This window comes from Barbatula barbatula (assembly GCF_947034865.1).
Source record: "Barbatula barbatula genome assembly, chromosome: 9".
Lineage (NCBI taxonomy): Eukaryota > Metazoa > Chordata > Actinopteri > Cypriniformes > Nemacheilidae > Barbatula > Barbatula barbatula.
The window spans coordinates 2,459,399-2,480,516 of NC_136772.1; the positions used below are offsets into that span (position 1 = coordinate 2,459,399).

Consider the following 21,118-nt stretch of genomic DNA (forward strand, 5'->3'; position numbering starts at 1 on the left):
TGTAAAATATCGTCTGCAGAAGAAATAAAAGTCTCACAAGTTTGGAATGACATGAGCAAGCAATGCAATGATTTCCATTTTTGTGTACAGGAAATATGTCGACATTTCCAAGCCATTTCATCATGTAACAATAACAGTATATATAGACTATAGTTTTGAAAAATAGAGGAAGATGAGACACCTAGCCAAAAACAGCACAGGGTTTGGCAAACTCTAATTCACATACTGATAAAAAAAAGTACTCAAATGTACTTTAAGTCGCTTTGGATAAAAACGTCTGCCAAATGCATAAATGTATTGTAAAGGTCTGGTCTTTAGCGATAAGAAAATCTGTCATACTCCCTTGATATTACAACACCTTATTTTTTGGACTGGCCATTTTAAACACCCATTAGTTGCCATGTAAATCAATTGGTAATGTTTCTGATGTATTCTAAGCGTTTTCGTGTGAGGACAAATTGTCTTGATGCAATGTGTAAAAAAAGAGTTTAAAGATACAGTGTGTTTTTAATATTACAATGAACTCTTTCATCTGAAGCATTTAAGGAAAAATTGATTCCTCATGATGAGAACCCCTTTAAATGGGAGCCAGAGGGGATAATAACTAAAATCCAATGACTGAAGCCGAACCAAAGACAATTTCAAACTATGACAGCTTTAACCCATAGTCAGGCAAAAACAAATACCTTGTCACGCTCAGAAAGGTATAAAGGACATTGACACAGGAAGTCATATGACTTCTTGAGATTCAATTTGCTTCCTATCATGAATCAAAGACGTCACCATAACCACAACCAAATGACCGTGAGAGACCCCAGAGGTGAAGGAGGTGCAAGTTTCCCATGATGCCCCAGGCGTGAGCCACAGGGACATGCAGCTTTAATTATGGACACACAGGGTGATATAAAACATAGACATTGTTTTCCACAAGCCAACAGCTGCGCACACACTGTTCTGGTTATCTAAAGAGCGATATTACAGATCTTTTAAAGACATGTATGTTAACAAGACACGATGTGAACTTGAAAATGTAATTTAATTTAAAGCAATATCAAGCCAGTCAGCGCAGCAAAAAATGACTTGATACTTAGTATTTTTGGCTTGTTTTCCAGATATATGATTCCAAAGTAATTGTTTGTGTTTATAGAATATATGTGCGTGGCGTCTGTATATACAGTCTGACAAATATTGATATAAATTTATATTTTTGTATTTAAATAAAATGTGCAATATGTATACTCATTCTTCTTAAATATACTGCATGTACTGTACAAACATTTATTTTGGATTTGACAGCACAAAAAAGAATATACGATATTGAGATATTAATCTAAATTAAGTTTACGCTTAAAGACTTGTTTTCCCTTTGAATCCATTTTTATCAGATATTTCCATTTAGGAATATTGTAGATATTTCTCTTGGAAAACGAGATAAATAATTTCGGTCTAAAGTAATTCCAGGAAAACCGGACCTTTCATCCCCCAGCATACCATATTAAGCACTGCTTGGCCACATCCTTCTGAACTCAAAGAGTTGTATTCTTGAACAGGAAAGATGAGGGCTGCTATTTCAAATCCTAGTGCTCGGAAATGAATGCGATTATCCATCATCTCAACAAATGAATTGTGACTTTTCAACCTTGACTACAAAAAGCATCAACAAAAGGTCATTTTGAGATTTGGGAGGATAGTTTAGCTACCTCACGTGTTTACTTGCTAGCCAACGCTGCAAGATTAACACAAATGACCACAAACCAAACTTGTTCTAGGACATAAACATACACATCTGGTTATTAATCTGTCGAGCGGTTATTAAAGCACATCACTGGGAATTCGAAGCTCTAATGTTATGATACACCTCACACGACAGCTGTCTCTCAGTTCAGGAGGAATGCACGAATGCCGAATTTGTAATGTGATACTTCCTTCCTCAAGCCAAACATGAATAAGCTCACAACTGGCTGTATGCTTTTATTACATATTGTGCTTAATATTATCCTATAAAAAATACATTAAAAAGCATGCAAAGATGATGGTTTTGGATCGTAAGAAGTTGCAGGTTATCCCGCATAATGCAGAACATCAGTAAATAGTTTTAGCATGGACCTGATCATAACGTAGGTAAATATAACATCCGAGGGGAGGAATTTACGAAGGATGAATTGTTCCCATGATGGCATTATTCACAGAGTTGGGAGGCATGTTTGCACTGAGCAGAAATGCAGTGAATTCATTGACATATTGACACACCAACACACGCTGTGCCTGGACGGAATCAGATGCAAATATCTCACGCTAAAGTGGCGAAACTATTTGGTCAAACTGTTCCAGAAGTCTATATGTAGGGCTTTTCTTTTTATGGCATATCCTTGGGCTACGATCCAGCTCAATGCTGTTGCAATAAAAATATCTAATGATGTTTCTGGGGGACCGTAAGAGACACGCTCCTCCAAACAAACATCTGAATTTTATTTGCTTCAGTGCAGTTAGTCATGGGCAGCTGCGTCTGGCCGAGCGCGAGTGTTACTTACAGAAACGAGGGAACGGGGAGAACATGATAGATGGATGGAGAGCTTCTCTGAGGGGGGTTACGCCCCATGTGAACACACGCGCTTGTGATACAGCATGATTTTAATCCTTTCATTTGTACTAAATCCTCACAATCCAAACCCTCATCTCAGTTCATTGTGACCACAGGCAAAATATAATTGTAAACCAAATCTTCTTAAAAGCCACTTCGGTCAGCACGAACAGAGTAGCTGCATTGAAAACCAACACTCTTTGAACAAGTTGATGTTTCTTCAAGCATTCCAAGGACACATCAGAGAAAAAAATGAGAATAACGACAAACTTAATTTTTGGGGGTGAACTATTCCTTCAAAACACTCTCACAGGTGTTCTCATTCACCAGTTGGATGGTCATTACAGTCCCAGTAAGGCTGTGTTTGGCTAATCCAACCGATAATTTGAGCTTCATCTCTCCGTGAGGTTTAGACTGCTGAAGTTTAGACTACAGCAGACGCATAGCAACATCGTTCGCCAACCATCTAAATATTTATATTTTAAAGCGGTTATTTCAATGTTTATATTTCAAGCGATTTGAACATTCGGTAATGACTTTTCACTGTGTAAGGCTTGTAACGTGCGGTTGTCCTGATGTAAAGAAAACACACGCGCACTAATATGGTTGTAAAACATAAGTAAGATACTTACTGTTGTCTCTACATGCTTCAGAGGGAGGTCATTGCTGGGAGCCTGAGGAAGGAAGGGAAGAAATCTGTTAAGACGGTGTCCAGCAAACACACTGACTGTGGAAAAAGAGTTCAGTCTGACATGACTGTACGTTACACATCTTAAGGACACCAGAAGCTTGGAAAAAAATATTAAAATCCCATAAAAAAAACTGCATAGTGTTGCCGTCCAACCAAAACCTTAGATATATGGATCAGTAAACACTAAAAAACTCAACTTTTTCCATGATTGAATACAACGTTGGCGAAGCTGACTAGCACTTTAAATACATCTTATTGGTTAAATATTTCCGAAATCCAATAACAAAATTATAATGATTATGACAGCATTCGCTCAAACACAAAATATACTATATATATATATATATATATAGCGCTATATTGTTCAAGGTTATATGGTTTTATCAAAACCATGCACACATGTAACTTGAAAAAATGTAATAAATGCCTTTAAAAAAATTCAAAGAATTTGGAAAATATCACTTGATCATTTTAAAATCTCACTTGTTAACAAGAGTGAATGACTCGCATGTCTTTGCAACGTTTGCTGGTATTGGAGAACGTTTGAGTGCTTTTCTATAAACAGTCTATGTCTGTATTTATCCTTCATGCTATTAAGCATCAAGGTGGTCTTATCAAATGTTTCAGTTAGATCTGCGCGAGTTTGCTGAATTCACATTTCCAATTGCTCAAGCCAATTGTTTAAACTTTAATGGATGGCAATGATTGGCTGCTCACGTTGCAGTGCATTATGGGTATTATTTTCGCTCTTCTTCTGACAGGAGTGTAGCATAGTTTGTTGTGTGCTTTTGTAAGTTTGTTGTCAATTCGGTTTCATGGTCAATTGCAGAATAAAACTCGTATGTGTCCCTGTGTGTTCTTTAAAATATACAATATTCAACACAAATGAGATATTTTATAAAAAAAATTAATATGCCTTTTAAAATGGCTTTTATTTGTAAAATGCCTTGTTCTACCGTGTTATTTGCCAAACTGCAATTCATCGACCGGCCGCTAGATAGCAGAATCTCATTGAGCGCCATTTAAAAATGCCCAACTTTACAGCAGAAGAAAACATGTTTACAGCCTGTTCCAAAATATGATTTTGGTCTATTTAGCTCATCATGGCAACTGTAAAGGGGTGAATTGTTTTTATAACTCATCCATTTAACTTATATTAAGCCTTCAAATTCAGCATAATTAAGGGTGTGGCCACTTAAGTCACAATTGGTTTCAGCAACCAGGCACCTCATCTCAAACCAGGCCCCGCCTCTTTGCCCATCTTCGAGTGATGCGTTGCTCATATGGCGACGGTCGGCTTCTCCCACTTTAGGCTTCAAAAAAGCTCCTCAGAAACCTACAGGTGACGTCACAGACACTACGTCCATGTTTTACACAGTGTATGATATTTGCATAAATCATACTTTTTACTCCACTATATTTATTTTACTTACCTTTTATGCAAGGACATCAAAAATCGAGTACTTACATTTACTAGTATTTTACTCAATATTGAGGACAAGTAAAAAAGTACTAGGTGTTTTTAATGTACCCAAAAGAAAAAAAAGGTACCAAATACAACATACAGTATATTTATGAAATTAAATGAGTTAAAAGTATGATATATGCTACTTTATGATACTTTACTATTAAAGTAAATAATCAAAACAATGCATGCCTTTCTTTGAACTGTACTCTTAGTGTATGGATTTTTCCAATAAAACAAAACAATAAATCCTGCCTTGCACACTTGTAATGGTGACACACTCCCAAACAACGTCAAAGGGTGCAGGGGAAGTAACAGGCTGAGCCCACTTTGTAGGTGCATCACTAAACAGCCTGGGTAAATATTTAGACTTGAGCGCATAGCTCCAGCATTACTGTGAAAAGGGGAGGACTGCCCAGTGGCCAAGACGCACCATATACAGAAGTTTTACACCGAACTTATTCCCCCATCAGCTCCGAGGTCCTAAGCCAGGGAAGGCATTTATTTATGAGCTCTCCGGCCCCGAGGAATCCATGATGTCATGAACCAGCGTGAGCCTGGCCAGACTCAAAGTACCCCTGGAAGATGGCACAGGAACACAAGAAATAACCACGTTGAGACAAGAGGATATGGGCAAGATCGAGCTATAACCGGTGAGATATGTCCTGCTATATATTTCCAGTAATGGGCAGCTATGCGGTTTTTAAACTCGATGGGGTGGTTGAGAAAGTCAGAAGATATAAACCGTGTAAAATATAGAAATGACATCCAGGGAACTTTTGAGACTCAAATATTCAAGTGGTTCAGAAGAGAGGCAAACCTCAGGCTTCTGAGGTCTGAGCGGTCAGTGATGTAATGTGAATTATCAAATCTCCCAATTCCGCAAAAGACCCTACACGTCCGTCTCGATTCCTGAGAAAAATGACTCGCTAAGTCTGTTTTCCAAGATTAATAAAGCTAGCAAGAAATGATATACCCTAGCTGCAGTGTGCACTACTGTAGCCCCCGAAATGGATTCCAGGAGCTGAGGCTCAAACCGCTAACTAGAGCGCATCCGCTTCACCGACACCGAACATTTGGCAACATCAACGTTCTGCATGCTTCCGAGCCGCTTGTTACGCCCATCCAGCATGACCACTGTTAAACCTATTATGGCCCCCGCTAGTCATGCAAAAAAGTCGAGCCAGACCTGCAAGACCAAACCACTAATGCAAATGGGAAATAGCAAATCAAGGTACAACCGTTGGCGAAACAACAAAGAGTCCTTCGATAATCTAGGGGTCTGTCAAGACGTTCCATACAGTGGTGTGTCAACCAGTCCAAAACAAGAGTTTCCAGCATGCAATCCAAACAAAATCTATGACAGCATTAAAATGTACAGGTAGAAAACTTTCATGGATAAACTCTTATTGTATCAACATTTCAGTCATGATGGATAGAGCGTGCTGGAAAATAAAAGTAAAGATAGGGCTGTCCGAGGGATGCATGATCAAACAATCTGTAATAGTGCGAATGGGAATGTTTCGCCCAGATGGTAAACCTTAACACATTTCACAAAATCAGACACTTTCTCCGGCTGTCAATCTCACATTTTGCTTCAACCTCCCTCAGCATTTTGTCTTCTCCTCTCCTACGGTGCAGTCCTCAGTTCATCTTTTACCTCACTCTTTCATTATTTTTAACTCCATTTGCATTGCATGGAGTAAAACCTTTGACTGTATCAAAGTAGCAGACTAAAAAGCATTTTAGTGCAATGTAAAGCTGGAGTTTTTTTATGAAAAATTACCGGAAATAAGGATATAAAAATGTTTTCCCGTTTTTCTTGTGAATTTGCGGCCTTTTCCTGTAAGTTTACCGTTTTTTTTACCGTATTTCAAAAATACATAAAAAATGATCTTAAATAATATTCTATTTTTATTTTACGCGGAAAATCTGTAAAATTATGTTTTTTTACATCTTTAGTTCAAGAGTGTACAGTAGGTCTACGTACTGAAAGGAACAGTTTCCCGGGATCTGAAGAACATTGCACCATAGTGACAATGGTGAGCAATATTTTGGATTGCGAAATGCTCCAGATCCTCAGACACCATCATGGATAAAACCTGCAATTTATGAACAACAGCAAAGATTCATAATTGCCAGGCTTATGATGTCAGAGTCAAGTTCATTATGTGGTCTCGCCGCACATGCACCTTTAGACTTGTGTGGTCTGTAATACGCCTTAAAATGTTAACATGAACTACTCGATTTCAGCTTCAGCAGTTATTAAAAAACTAACAGGAGGATGATCCTGAGGAGCGCTTCGGGTGTTTTCCAAGCAAAGCCGGTTTAATCCTGTTGTTTCACAATAATTGTCTCTGTGGATCTTGCAATCCGTTACCCCTCTGTATGGTCTATTTTCACAACTCCTTCTGCAACTAATCAGAAAGGCCTTTTCTATTTGTGTCCAAACTTACAGAAATAAAACTTTGATACTTGCCTAGAAAAATACTTAGATGAATTATATTATAAGGCTTAAGGCTAGGCCCAGACTAAAATGAATGTTTGCCCCGTCTTAACTGAAAATAACTTTCCCAGAAAATATATGTAATGTATTATTTTATAAAAGCGACTTAAATATCTTAATTCAACTGAGGCAAAGTCCTGGCTTAAGATGATGTGTCTGTGAAACCAGGCCGTGGTATTTTAAATTAAGAACAACATAAAATAGATGCAAAGCTATCCAAACTTGCATTCACATTTGATGTTAAAGTTAAATTAAAGTCAACAGTTTTTCACAACATTTGCTATTTCTAACGGGTTCTTGAACTTTGCATCTAAACAACCTACATCCATACTATCTAAAGTCTATGTAAAGTATAAAGCAATGTAAATCGCTTTGGATTAAATCTTCTGCCAAATGCATGAATGTAAAGTTATTAGTTTTCAAAAAAAAGGTATGCAAGAAATGGTCCCCTGCTACCGTCAACATTTCTCAGTATGGACACTTATATATCCCATGATGCCGGTGCCACACGAGTTGAGAAGGTGCCCAAATCGAAATGTTAATAAATAAAATATATCAGAAAGCTGGCTTACTCTTTACAAGTCATAAGTACCAAATATGTATTCATTGTACCCGTTTAACAACACCTGGGTACACTTTGCAGTTGTTGTAAGTCCTACATATAGGTGAACAAATATATGGGTCACATGACAGTGAAAACATGGAGGATGCAAATGCAAGTTTCACCATCCAACAGGCTACTATCATGAGTTGATCTCTTAAAAAAAGAAACAGTACAACTCTCCTAAAAACACATGATTTCAGATATTCATGTTCGTAGCACAAACTGCGTGGATGTAATGTGCAGAAGGATAGTAGCATGGATGCATTCATAAGGCGCAAACAAGGGCCACCTTACAGGATTACAGATTTGCGCATTGACGGGTCCTCAAACTGATCAAAAAGCTAAAGAATGGCTTGATTTAGTCCAGACGGGCACGGTTCATCACATGACCACTCGCTTTAACCAATTCACAGAACGCAAATTATAGCCCACTTGAGTAAATAGAGCAGGAATAAAAAGGCACAGGGAGTTTCCTAGCAGGAAGGCACAAATCGAGTGAACAGAGCCTCCTTTAAAATGGCATACGGCTAAAATAAGCCCAGACGGTACTTATGCAAAACCAAGCATGTCCTATTATCATTATACTGTAATTAATATTCCTGCGCAATATTCTACTTAGGCACAGACTACACAATGTAACAATTTTTACAAAGTAGCTTTTCGCTTTAATGTTTACTATTTCTCTATGAAGTTTAACATGCTGATTACGAAATTCACATTTTTTACCATCTAATTCTTCTTAGCATTCTTCTAAAGCATATTTATAAAAGCGACATTAATATCTTAATTCAACTAAGGCATTGTCCTGGCTTAAGCCAGCTTAGTCTGTGAAACCGGGCCTTGATGTCCTCCGCATCTATGGATGTAGATATGGTTTGCACTTTTCTATAAAACTTTTGAAAACATTATCTTTACAGGTATTATTCTTGGTGTAATATGGCCTTATGTTGCTTTGCTGGCCTGCCGACCTGGTCAAGCTGAAATCAATGAATAGCAGCTTGGCCAAGCGAGAGGTCTCGGTATAAACCAGCTCAGATCAGTAAACCAAGTTGAGCTGGTTCAAGTTTTCCATTTCTTCGCAGGTAAAATAAGAGAAGAACATCATAAAGCTCTGAATCCGAGGCATCCAGTGGAGCTGAGGGTGTGCCCAAGTCGATTCAGCGACTACGGCTGCTTCCCTGCCAATGTGGTATTCCAGCCTCTCCTATGGGATCTTAAAATACTCAAGCCTTTGTTTTACTGTAGGCTCCCTGCATTTAGAACAAGTCTTTCTCTGTCCGTTTTACTTCAGCTTCATGTGGGCAAACTTATAGTTTTACGTTTCACTGTCAGCAACTTTGGAAAGCGCATTGACACTGGATCAGGCGCTGTTTGTCCTTAACCGCCCCTATGACCATAATGTCTATGAAACAGGTATACTAAGCATTTCGAAAAGCTTTAATGTGCATTTCTGTGGGCCACAGATTTATATCCCAATGAAAATTCCTCAAACCGCACAGTTAAAAAGGCATTTTGTCAATGTACCGTGTGCTTGTCGTACTAATGATGGGAAAAATTGCCTGTTCTATGTTAAGACTACATACGCATTTAGTCACTGACCCCAGTTCAACTGCTTACAGAACAGCGACGATGTAGATCAAATCTCTCCTTAAACACAGAGCAGAGCTTCAGGAACAAAGGCGAACACAAACAGGAGGAGCTGCATGAAGCCAGAGGTACTGTACACTGTCCATATTGTCTGCTGCCCCCCTCTGGTGGCCACAGGAAGTGTAGGATCCCACCGGCATCATGACAGAGCCTGTTGCTTTGAACATGGAAACGTGATATACAAAATATAATTTTAAATTGTACTTCTAAGAGGAAAAAAAGGAGATCATTATTCAATACGCACGCTGTGACCCCGATGGAAACGAGAAACAAACTACAAAAAAACAATATTTGAAGAAATCACACCTACATTTACAAAGAAAAAACATTTACAGCGATAGTTGAACAATGTCATGATTTAACATGTCTTCCGTGGAACACAAAAAAAGATATTTTGAGAAATGTCTCAATACAATGGAAGTCGATGGAATACCAAAGCGATACAGGCCTGGGTGAGTAAATGATAAAATTATATTTGAACTATCCTTTTAGCATTCATAAACATCGCTCGCGTTAGGTCAGCGTAGAGAAAGCAGGTCTCTAGATACTGATCTAATAAGCACCCTGCGGTTCTGCATTAAAAACAAGTTCCTTAAGTTTATTTTTGCAACAGGCATTAAAGAGACCTTGAAAGAAAACTTCAGGATTATCTGATAATGCGTTCTTCATAAACTGTGCAAATAAGTTATTCGAGGCAGCAGACAGATGTTTGGCTTTAAGGTCCGATGCCGTTTGTCAAAGTGCAGAACACAGAGCACCTAAAAAGGGCATGATCTCCGTCCAGCACCTCAGAGCACTTTACAGGGAGATTTAAATGTGTTTGGTTAATGTCCAGGTACGGCTGACACAACCACGTTTAACAAATAAAAGCCTTTAAATTCATCTCAACATGGACAATTAGGGGAAACATTGGGCTGAATAGCACGTGCATCTGGCTCAGTGCGGTACAGCACACGCACGAGTACAGCTGCTTTACTCTCACGCGTTTAATGGACACCTGCAACTTTTCGGCACAGTGCAGCGGGGAAAGAAAAACCCTGTAAACAGTGGAGGAGTCGAGCATTTCAGTGGGATTCTCCGTTTACGTTTCACTAATGGAGGGTCCGTGCCTGTCTTCCATCCCTTGAGATTTCTACGGAAAGAATTCCAGAGATGGTATTCAGCTGTGAGAACCTGCGGACAGAAACGTCTTGAAGCCAAACGTCTGACCCCGGGTAAGGGCTCACAACAGGCAGAACCGACCGCTCGGTTAACACGTTGCATAACTCATGTTATGCAAACCCACGGGCGCTGGGCACTGACAGATCCCTGCTCAATGTCACCCATCGGTCGGCATGTGTTTCACCTACTCATGGCCAATTATGGCCAATATTACATTGTGGGGATGCAGACACAGGCCAGATGGCTCGAGGACAGAAGACAGCTCGGAGTGGAGAGGGAGAAAGTCTGAGGCCTCACTTTAAAACAATGTAGAGAGAGCGTTATTGAGACTCCCGTGTTAGATCAGCATCTGTTATTGTACAACTAAACAATACTGGAATATTTTACAACATTTTTTCTAACAACTGCAGTTTTTACAGCAATTAAAATAGTTTTGTTTTTTATCTTTTTGAATGTTTTTATCAGCGTACATTAAACGCGAATGTTGTTGTCCCGGTTTCCAGTACAAATACTTAAAACATCCTAAAACAAAAGGGAACTTTTTTCTCATTTACAGAAAAGTGGGCTAAGATATTAACTCATCTATTTTGAAAGAAAAAGTCACAGTAATATTTTGAAAGCCAAACACTGGATATAAAGATAAATTCTGGTGTTTTCTCACCCATTTTTGCTTGTTTTAATCGCTTCATTATTATTATTTAAAAAACTAATTTAAATCTTAAGGTATTTTGCATAAAAAATATATCTTGTTCTGTACACATTTGAACTAAATAAGAATTTTCTTTTTTGCTTTGAAGGTAGTACAACTACAATAACACCTGTAATATATTGCAAAAAATATTACAGTTACATTACATTTATTCATTTGGCAGATGCTTTGAACTTACAAGTAGAAGAGTTTACACTATAATACATTGTTCATATATACATAACAGTACTAAAAAAAAGAAGCAATGGTCTTACAATGAAAATTGTAAAAAGCGCTATATAAATAAAGCTGACTTGACTTGACTTGAAACATATCGCTTATTGCTCCCTGAATTGGATAAAAGCGTCTGCTAAATGACTAAATGTAAATGCATGCCCCTTTAATTGCGATCAGTCAGATGGTCAGATGTTTTTGGTGAAATGTAATCATGAAGATTCATGAAAGCATCAGTATGTAAGATTTAGATCTGGTTGTTACTGCATGTACTGAAAAAGCGGAAATGACTTGCATAAGAAAGAAGTTGATATTAAAATAACCTCTTTGTCATTTTTTGCTCATTTGAGATCTGTTCCAGATATGTTATTCAACGTTTAAGTTAAAGAAAAATCTCCTGTGAGGGGTTTCTAGCCAAAGTCCCTATTCACATCATCATTTAAAACGTATTATTTGGTTTGAAGTTTTTTTTATTCCAAGATCTAACCACCAGGCAGCCACAGCATTCAGCGGAGGAGAATTGACCAAACATGGAGTGAAAGCAGGTCTCTATCCACAGAAACGGTCCTGAATTCACAGAGAAGCTATTAAACGGAGATGTTTTTGGCCTCTGTGAGCTCAGCCACTGTAAACACGGTGAGCTAAGCGGCTTTGCTTTTACAGAAAAGTGTGAGCGAAAGCTGGGGGCTGAGATACGGCGCATACACATCGAAGACGCCATCCAATTTTTAGGGAGAACCTTTAAAAAAATATTTTGCTCTGTTAAGAAACTCAAAATGTATGTGACTGAACTTTTCCAAACAAACATCTGCCAACCAATGAGAATTTCAGAGAAGGGATTGTTTATGTTTTCTAGATTCCGGGTTATTCTATGGGGGTGTAATTGTGACCGCAAGGATAATGAATGTATCCCCGCAGAGAAGATAGATAAACATCACACTTTTGCTAAACAAAATCACAACGCATTCATCTTTACACAGGGATGCTGAAACCGCAGGTGTAAGCCTTACGAAACAAGATTCTCCATTTGTACATTTTTTAGCAGGACAGCTGCTTTTCCTTTGTTACTTTTGTAAAAATGCTGTCATTGAGATCTGTAATGTTACCCTCAGCCTTACTTCGTTCACACTTTTTTTCAGAATGTTGTTCCGTTTCAAATCATCGCCCACTAGATTTTAAGTGTCTGGTTTTTAAGGCCTGTGGCGAGATTCTCTCTCTCTCAGACAGTCCAGCATACCTGCATTCACTTATAAACATAGCTTGTTCAACAATCTGATACTTTATCTGGAGAGCGGTCGAGGGAGAGAGAATAAACCAAACCCTTTCCAACAGTCGAAAGCCAAATTTTCCCTGAAAACAACTAAAAATATGTCTTCCGTCCGAGGACGCTATGTACAACAAGAGACTTTTTAGTAACGCAGCTAAGAACGATGGATTCTGGCTTGCGTGGCTAGGTCGAGCAAAGGAGGAGCAAGAAAAAGATGTTTGAGAGCGAAACCGCAATTCCGACCAAAAAAGGAATGTGCACGTTGCTATCGCTCATTCTTTGATATTCCCCCCGGCTTATTGAAGTCTTGGGAGTTCTTTGAACTCAAGACCCCAAGCTATTATTTCCCTCTTATAAATATTAATGCTTGTGGGACGATACTTGCTGGACTCCAAAAATGTTTTACGGTTAATCTGATTAACAGAGGACGTTCTTAGTATGGACTGTTCTAGAAAAGTTTTTATAAAAGTCAACAAATAAAACCAGAAATGTTCTTACCAGTTCGTAGTTGGCAACAGGAACACATGGGGCTGAAACCTGCAAAAACATAAAAGACACAAATGCGAGGCTTAAATCTGTGACGTTAAAAACGAAAGTGCTCGATTGACATCGTAAAACAAAACACAATTGCTTAAATAACAAAAGTGAATAATAAAGTTTTGAACAATATGCACAAATCTCCTCTTTAAATGAAGTCATATTTTGCATGGCTCTACATCTCTCTGGGAAATTGAAAAGCTGCACAAAAAAATGCACCAATAAAAGTCAAAGTCTAGTTTCACACATGATAAGAAATATGATTTGTCATTGATGATAACATATGATTTGATTTGTCGGAACTGAAATTCTGCTGAGGTCCGCTATAATAAGATTGCAGCCCAGTCGACTGCCACAACCAATGTCCCTGAATTCCATGAACAAATGAGCTCTGGACTCAAGGAACAGGATGGCAAACCAAAATCTACAACATTTCAAATGGTTTTTAAGGACCAGGATGTGAGCTCCGTGTGCTTTGACTAAGCTACACTTTTATAGTTTCAGCAATGTATTTTAACATCTGACAATTTGGAATTGTATAGACTGACGGCCTTAAAGTGATTCTTCTCCCAAAAATGAAAATCGTGTCATCTTTTACAGTGCTCACCTTCGAGTTGTTACAAATCTGCGTGGATATTTTGTTCTGATGAAGACAGAGAAATAAATTTGGAAGAACGCTTATAACCAGACAGATTTTGACCCCCGTTCAACTCCCATAGTAGGAAAAATTACCTGTTTTTTGTTCTGTTGAACACAAAAAATAATTTTAAAGAATGTTGGACAGCAAATAGTTTGTTTATTTATTATTATTTCCTATATGGTAGTCAATGGGGGGCAAAAGCTGTCTTGTAATGAGCATTCTTCCAAATATATATTCTCTGTGTTCAAGACTTTTTTACAGATTTGTATCAACTCGAATGCGAGTAAATGAAGACATCATTTTCATTTTCAGGTGAAACATCCCTTTAAGTAGTTGCTTTGGTTCTTAGTTCCACGAGAGAGATTTTTCAACTTCTTTATAATGTATACAGTATATATATTTTTAAGCTTTATATTTGTATATATTTATGTGCAGGTAGTTTAGACATGAGAATGGTATGTTTTGCATGAGTGTATGTGTATGATATAAATCGGTATATCATTATTATGCTTGTATACACTTCTGTGATTTTGACATTCCGTTGTTAAATATGTCAACTGTATATGCTGGCAGTTCAATGTTTCTTTGTTTTCGGAAATGTAAAAAAAGGATGAAGAACGTGAGCAACACACTGATTTGTGCACAAAAAATGTCTTCTTCTAGTTCTCCATAGATGTATCTTAAACCCAAGACAGCCTCTTTAAAGTTACCTTCCAAAGACTTCTGAAGCATCATTTTATCAAGCCAAATGATTTACTGTTGAATAGATAAATGCGAACTTGATTCTACCTCATTCTACCCTTTCGAAGAACCTCAGAACCACACACAAAGCAGTATGGGATGCCGTAACGGCAACATGTGTGTTCCTTTAAACCCAAAACTCAGATGAAGGCATCGTTAGACAGAATGTTACACAAACATAGAACGAAGACGTGACTATAACCTCCACATAATGGGTATATAGAACACTCTACTGCAGTAGCTACCAACTTGTTTGACTTCAACATTTTATAGCATCTCTACATACAATATCCACACAATCAAATATTAAAGAGCTGTTGTTCTCAAAATAGGGGTCGGGACCCCCGTGGGGGGAGTTGCAAGGCCGCAAAGGTGGGGTCCACACTCCAGAAATCATCTTTTTATTATTATGGATATCGTATTTAATCAACCGTATTTAATTGTAAAAAACCTCAAATATTATTTAAGTTAAAAATAAAACCATGCAAATAAAAGGGCATCAGCCTTTAGAATTTCCTCCCCAATGGTGCCCAAGGACTGTTTGGTTACAAGCATTCTTCCAAATAGCTTTCTCCGTGTTCATCAGAAAAAACGGTGACAACTTTTGGAACAACTTGAAGGTGAGTAAATGAAGACAGAATTTAGTTTTTGGGTGAACTGTCCCTTTAAGAAATGTATACGAGTGAATCTTGACCCCCTAGTTACAAAACCCTACTTGTACTGTGCTGTACTGTATTGTACATTTTGGCAAACATAGTAAGTCATCTGCAAATTCCAGCCTACAGAAACTTGCATACTGTGCACAATATACATCATGCATACTAAAGCTATTCTGAACACACCCTATGATTTGAAAGCCACAGGCATAAAGATTGCGTCTATTTCTCACCGGACCTCACGGTCTAAGGGGCAACAGTGGTAAATAACTAAAGTCATACGCCACTTGGGTCACATTTCATTCGTGTGATTTCAAGGACAACTATTTATGAATTTCCAGAGGTCAACAGTGTTGTCGCAAATTTTCGATTCAGATGAAAGCGAGGAATTTGACTGGTCTGGAAGCCATCAGTTCAGACCATTTGTTTTGACAGCTGAATATATAGATGTGTTCAGTCGAACCATCTGCCATTTGTGTTAAAGTTGCTCAGTTCGTGTAATTGCCTCAATGTTAGTCGAGAAAATGTTCAGGATTTATAAAAGAGCCTTAACTAACTAGTTTGGTTTAACAGGTGTCTCGGTCCTAAATTCACTGTGTTTCCTTTTAGCAGATGTTTGAAGGCAAACGCAATGAGACTCAAATTGTAATGATATGAACAGGAAGTTGCTCTGTTGTCAGATGAGTGATGTGAGACTTGCATGATTATGAATGATGTTATTCCAGCTGTGGACGTGGAACGCAAACGCTAGAACAAACACACTATAAACAGGAAACAGATAAGAGTGACGCACCAAACCTCAGCTAACTGACATCCCATAATGTGTGTTTATCTCGGAATTCCAGATCAGTTGGACAAACATGGACACAATGCAGTATACTGGATAATAAATCTTAACATAGGACATTTTTGTGGGTATGTAAAATTTATAATAATAAAAAACGCTAGCATCACCAAAAGGAAATGGCAAAAATAACGTGTTGTGCTGGTGAAGATTCTCAAAACAAAAAGACAGCTAGCATTTACACCAGGGCTAGTCAACTGGCGGCCCAACAATCATCTTTACCCGGCCCGCCTTCACATTTCAAATAAGTGGAGAGACTTTTAAGAGCGGTGTGCTTTAAGAAATGCACGCCCTGAGACGCCACGTCTTTGAACTCCAAAACGCTGCTACATTCAATACAAAAGTAATATTCATAACAATACTGACGTATTATAAAGCGATTTGATCGGTCTGTCCAGAAAACGTATCTTTTTGCAACGTTACAATCAGCGATCCACAGCCACGGCCAGTGCCCTTGCAAGTTACTGCAGGAGGGCTACATCACATGAACGGTTGACTAAGATAAGGGAAAACCGTGTTGTTTTTATTGCAGCAATCTATGTATGATTTAAATGGCTAGATTAATGAAAACAGCTGTTTATTTTCCTCCGGAACTCGCACTACAAAGGATCTGCCCTTTTAAGTGCTCGGGGCACATGAGTGCCATTGTAATTCACCTGAAGATGCGATAATAGCGTTCAGTTCTTTGCACAGATCAAATGATTCTTTTTATAAGACGCCAGTTTAACGTCACAATGGGCAGGGATTACTTTTGAGCTGAAAATATTAGCTTTTGTGTCTTTCGTTGATTTGAGTTTTCAACCAAATATATTGATAAATATCTTCTTGAAAAAACAATGCCACCCACATCTTGGATAGACTGGGGGTGAGTAAATGAACAGCAATTTTGTCTTTGGGTAAATTAATGCGTCAAGGAATATAAAATACAATTAAAAAGACAATTTAATTAAATATAATATCTAAAAGTAATAGCAACAAAAACAGTATAAAAGGAACAAAATGCAGTACATATCAGAAATACAAAATTACAAAAGAAACGAGGATATGGTAAAAAAAAACTGTCCCGCATCCCATTTTTACTTTCAGAATCCGGCCCTCAAGGAAAAGGAGTTGAAGACCCCTGATATACACTTTTCAGGAAAACAATTTATAAATGGTTGACATTTGAAAAAGAAAACGAATACACACTTTTTCTTTAATGCTTTCGCACAAAAGGAGACATATTTTTCAGCCTTCACTGAAGCACACAAGATGCTCTTTGGTACATTCGTATGTACAGAATCTACAATGTATGCTATCGTTGAAGGTTTAATTTGCAATGAAAAAAGATTTGTGTGAAATCAGAAAGTGATGTAGAGCATAAGCATTATTACTATTGATCTCAGACTTCTGAAGGTCACTGTATCGTCTGTGTCCAAAAAATCTGCCAAACAGACAGTTTCTCCGTCATCAATTCTCTTTTCTCCAGGGCAAGTCTCGTAATTTCCGAACGGTCCTTTCTGACCCAACACACAGTAAAAATACCGACATCATCTCGCAGTCAAACACTCATCCACATTCCTTTTCTATCTCCATCCAAAGCAGATAAAAGCACCACTTCATAATACTTAATAATACATGACAATATCTTCTTTATCTAAGCGTTTTTCGGGGTTCTGTTCTCAAGCGTTGCCCAGTCCTTCTATCACAGCCTTGGTGTATCTCTACCCTGGATTCCATTACCTGGTCTAGCTCGGCCTACAGGCACCTGCTGTTGACAGCTCATCCACCTGCCATCCAGAACTAACAAACACCTTATGTTTGCGCCGAGATCTGGCCCGACCCAGCATGCCTCCCTGCCTCTGAAAACGTCTGGAATGTTTGAAACGGAGCCCTGACTTCTGAGATCTCTCAAAGGGTCACTCTGAAGGGCAACCGAAGCAGGACTGTGACGTATCCATATACATATATGTGTGGTTATTTGGGGAAAAAGATCTTTGATTTAAACTGAAGTTGCAAAAAACATTGTTAGATTCTGCGGGTTTGACTTGTGTTAGTAAATCACGAATCACTCATAACTACGGTTTGCAAATGTGTATGTTTACATGGTTAAAGGGATAGCGTATCCAAAAATGATAATAATTTTGTCGTTTAATCACTCATATATTTTTATACCTGTTTAAATGGCTTACTTCTCTAGAAAGCAAAACAAGCCTGTCATCAAACATTGACTTACAATGTGAACAAAAGCGCTCGCACTTCTTTTTTTCCAAGTGAATAATTCATGGAAGAAATGTGTCGAGTGAACTATCCCTTTAAAACATACATTTGGCTATATTGCAAGTGCTAATATAGACTACATTGCAAGAACTCTTAACAGATAGCCACAGAAGTGGAGTCCGATGAGACATGCGGATCAAACCCTATAAGAAATACATTGTATGAGACTGAACACTTTGAAGTAAACAGGTGTTTGAACTGTCAAAAGACGGCTAAATAATGTTTGGTGACATTTACTGTAGTAAAGATGAAAACATGCTCATGTTCTTTGACGGGCTGTAATAACATCACACGAGGAACATGTGACCCCTGATCCTCGTGTGTCAGAACAACATGCCTCATGTGGGCAGCAGACAGGAGATTTTGTCCAGGGATTTACATTATGACTCCACCACATAAATCATTCAGACACACTGTGAGCCTACACCCCGAGAGAAAGCCCTAGTTAACGGTTCATACTAGACCACTTAAAAGACAGCAAGGGTACAGTTGAACACCAAGGTAAAAACCACAGGCCTTTCTCTTTGCGTCAACCGTTTGTTTTACAATGCAAATTCATACACGTGTATCTATTAAACTTATACATTTTTATGATTCTTTTTCGAATCACATAGCAACCTTTCTAAGGACGCATTGAATAAATGATTTTTTTAGCACATTTAGCGGATGCTTTGTTCACGACCGGTGAGGCAACAAGGACAGAGGACCCAGGCGCAGACAGCGGGTAAGGGGTTAACACGAGACTTTTTCATAATATATAACAAAACAAAACATCATAAGGGTATAACATGAAGGGTAAACAGGAACATAGACTAACTACACGAGACTTAATACAACACAAGACATAAACTACAAATAAGAAAACTAGATTAACACTACAAACCGGGAGGGTAAGAAGGGACACACGATGTGAAAAGATCCAGCACAAGACGGAAGACACTAGGGCATTAAATAGGGAACCAAATCAAGAGGGGAACATGCAGCGGGTATGAAATAATGAACTATCAATGAGGAGACGAGAGGCCAAGAACAGAGAAGAGACCGGGGAGAGACAGTATGGCAAGCCAAATCAACAATAGTCTCTCTCCACATTAAACATGGGGTTCTTTCATGATCCTGCCACTAGACCGAGAGAAACATTACAAATCTAACAAGACAACATACTGTAAATAAGTTGCATTAGATTTGTGAACCCTTAAAATGCTCCCTATGTAGCTCACTAGGTTTTGGAAAAGAGGTATTATTTTGCAAATCAAATGAGAAAAAGCACTGCTCAACGCCACCGTAACCCAGGCACTGCGTTCCCTGAATAAAGACACTTTCAAACCACTGATGATGGAGACAAGTTACAAATTTCAAACTACAATAAGAATTTCTTAAAAAAATAATTTCGTCTTTGACTGATCAGGCAGTTGGGCAGAAACAAAATCTTTCCAAATTACTTTGCTGGCATGTTGGGAATATAAAGCCGCAGTCTGTATCTCTCTGTGGAAAAGAAAGAGAAGCAAGGAGAGCGAGGGGAGAGAGAGTCGAGTACACAAATGAATATTAAATAATGAGCGGTAATTGTTTTTACATTCCTTACATGCTTGTGTTAACCAGATTAATGCAAGATCTGCTGGACATCATGTGCTACCCGTACTGACTTCATAACCTGCTGCTTCTTTAAATGTCAGCAAACCAACATTTTCTTTTAAAGACAGAAGTCTTTGAGTGTCTGTAGAGCTTGATTAATATGGTCTGGAAATGTACTTTACGCCGTCACGCTTGAGATTATATGATTTGTTTGAAATGTAAAACTCACTTTTAACACAAATGTGTATTTATGTATACTCAAATATTCAGACCTGATGTGTTATAGTAGCATAAGATCGTCTTGATAAAAATGACGCTTGCGGGATAAAAAGGAGCTTTTGTGTTTGACTGAAAATAACACGTAAGAGCAAGTAAATATTTAAACGATTTACAAATTTGAGTGAATTACTCATTCATCTCTTTCCCTTGAATTAAGTTTGGGAAATAAAGTTGCAGTTGTGGTGGGTTGAGAACAAAACTCAACCATGCTGAACTCAAAACACTAAGAGCATTTTCCATAAGCTCCCTCATGTGCATCCAACATGATCCAAAAGAGAGATAGAAAGAGAGAGAGAGAGAGCTGAGCTTCAGTATGCAGTGAGGGAGTCCTTTTCCCATCTAAAGTTCATCTAAAAACAAAAATGATCATGATTCATCAGGATTGGATTGACATGCAGGCGAGTAAATGATTTAGATTTTTTGGTGAATTATCACTTTAAAATTCATTTCATTTGACTAAAATGGTAAAGCATTGAGTAAGCAAAAGGTCATAGATTCATTTCAAGTGGAACACTCATGAATACTGATAAAACATAGACCTTAAATGCACTGGAAGTCGCTTTGTATAAAAACATCTGCCAAATGCATAAACGTATATGAATTTCTGTCCTGACCAACGAATTTATGACCAGTGATTTTAAACAAACACAGAGACTGTTCAGAATAGAAAAAACTTAATCCGAGAATAATAACAGAAAATGTTGTTTTCTTAGCTAAAGCCTTACATGTTCAGTACAAACATT

The 21,118-nt window shown here is 38.1% G+C and overlaps 1 protein-coding gene across 4 annotated transcripts in view; it reads right to left on the minus strand.

The window, feature by feature from the left end:
• tns1b (tensin 1b) overlaps window positions 1–21,118 on the minus strand; it is a gene marked incomplete at its 5' end in the record, with an annotated part of 121,508 nt that overhangs the window by 50,278 nt on the left and 50,112 nt on the right. For all 4 annotated transcript variants that reach the window (XM_079464724.1, XM_079464723.1, XM_079464725.1 and 1 more), the window contains 2 exons: window positions 3,214–3,255; window positions 13,343–13,381. In XM_079464724.1, coding sequence (XP_079320850.1) covers window positions 3,214–3,255; window positions 13,343–13,381 — 81 coding nt within the window. The remainder of the gene's footprint in view (window positions 1–3,213; window positions 3,256–13,342; window positions 13,382–21,118) is intronic.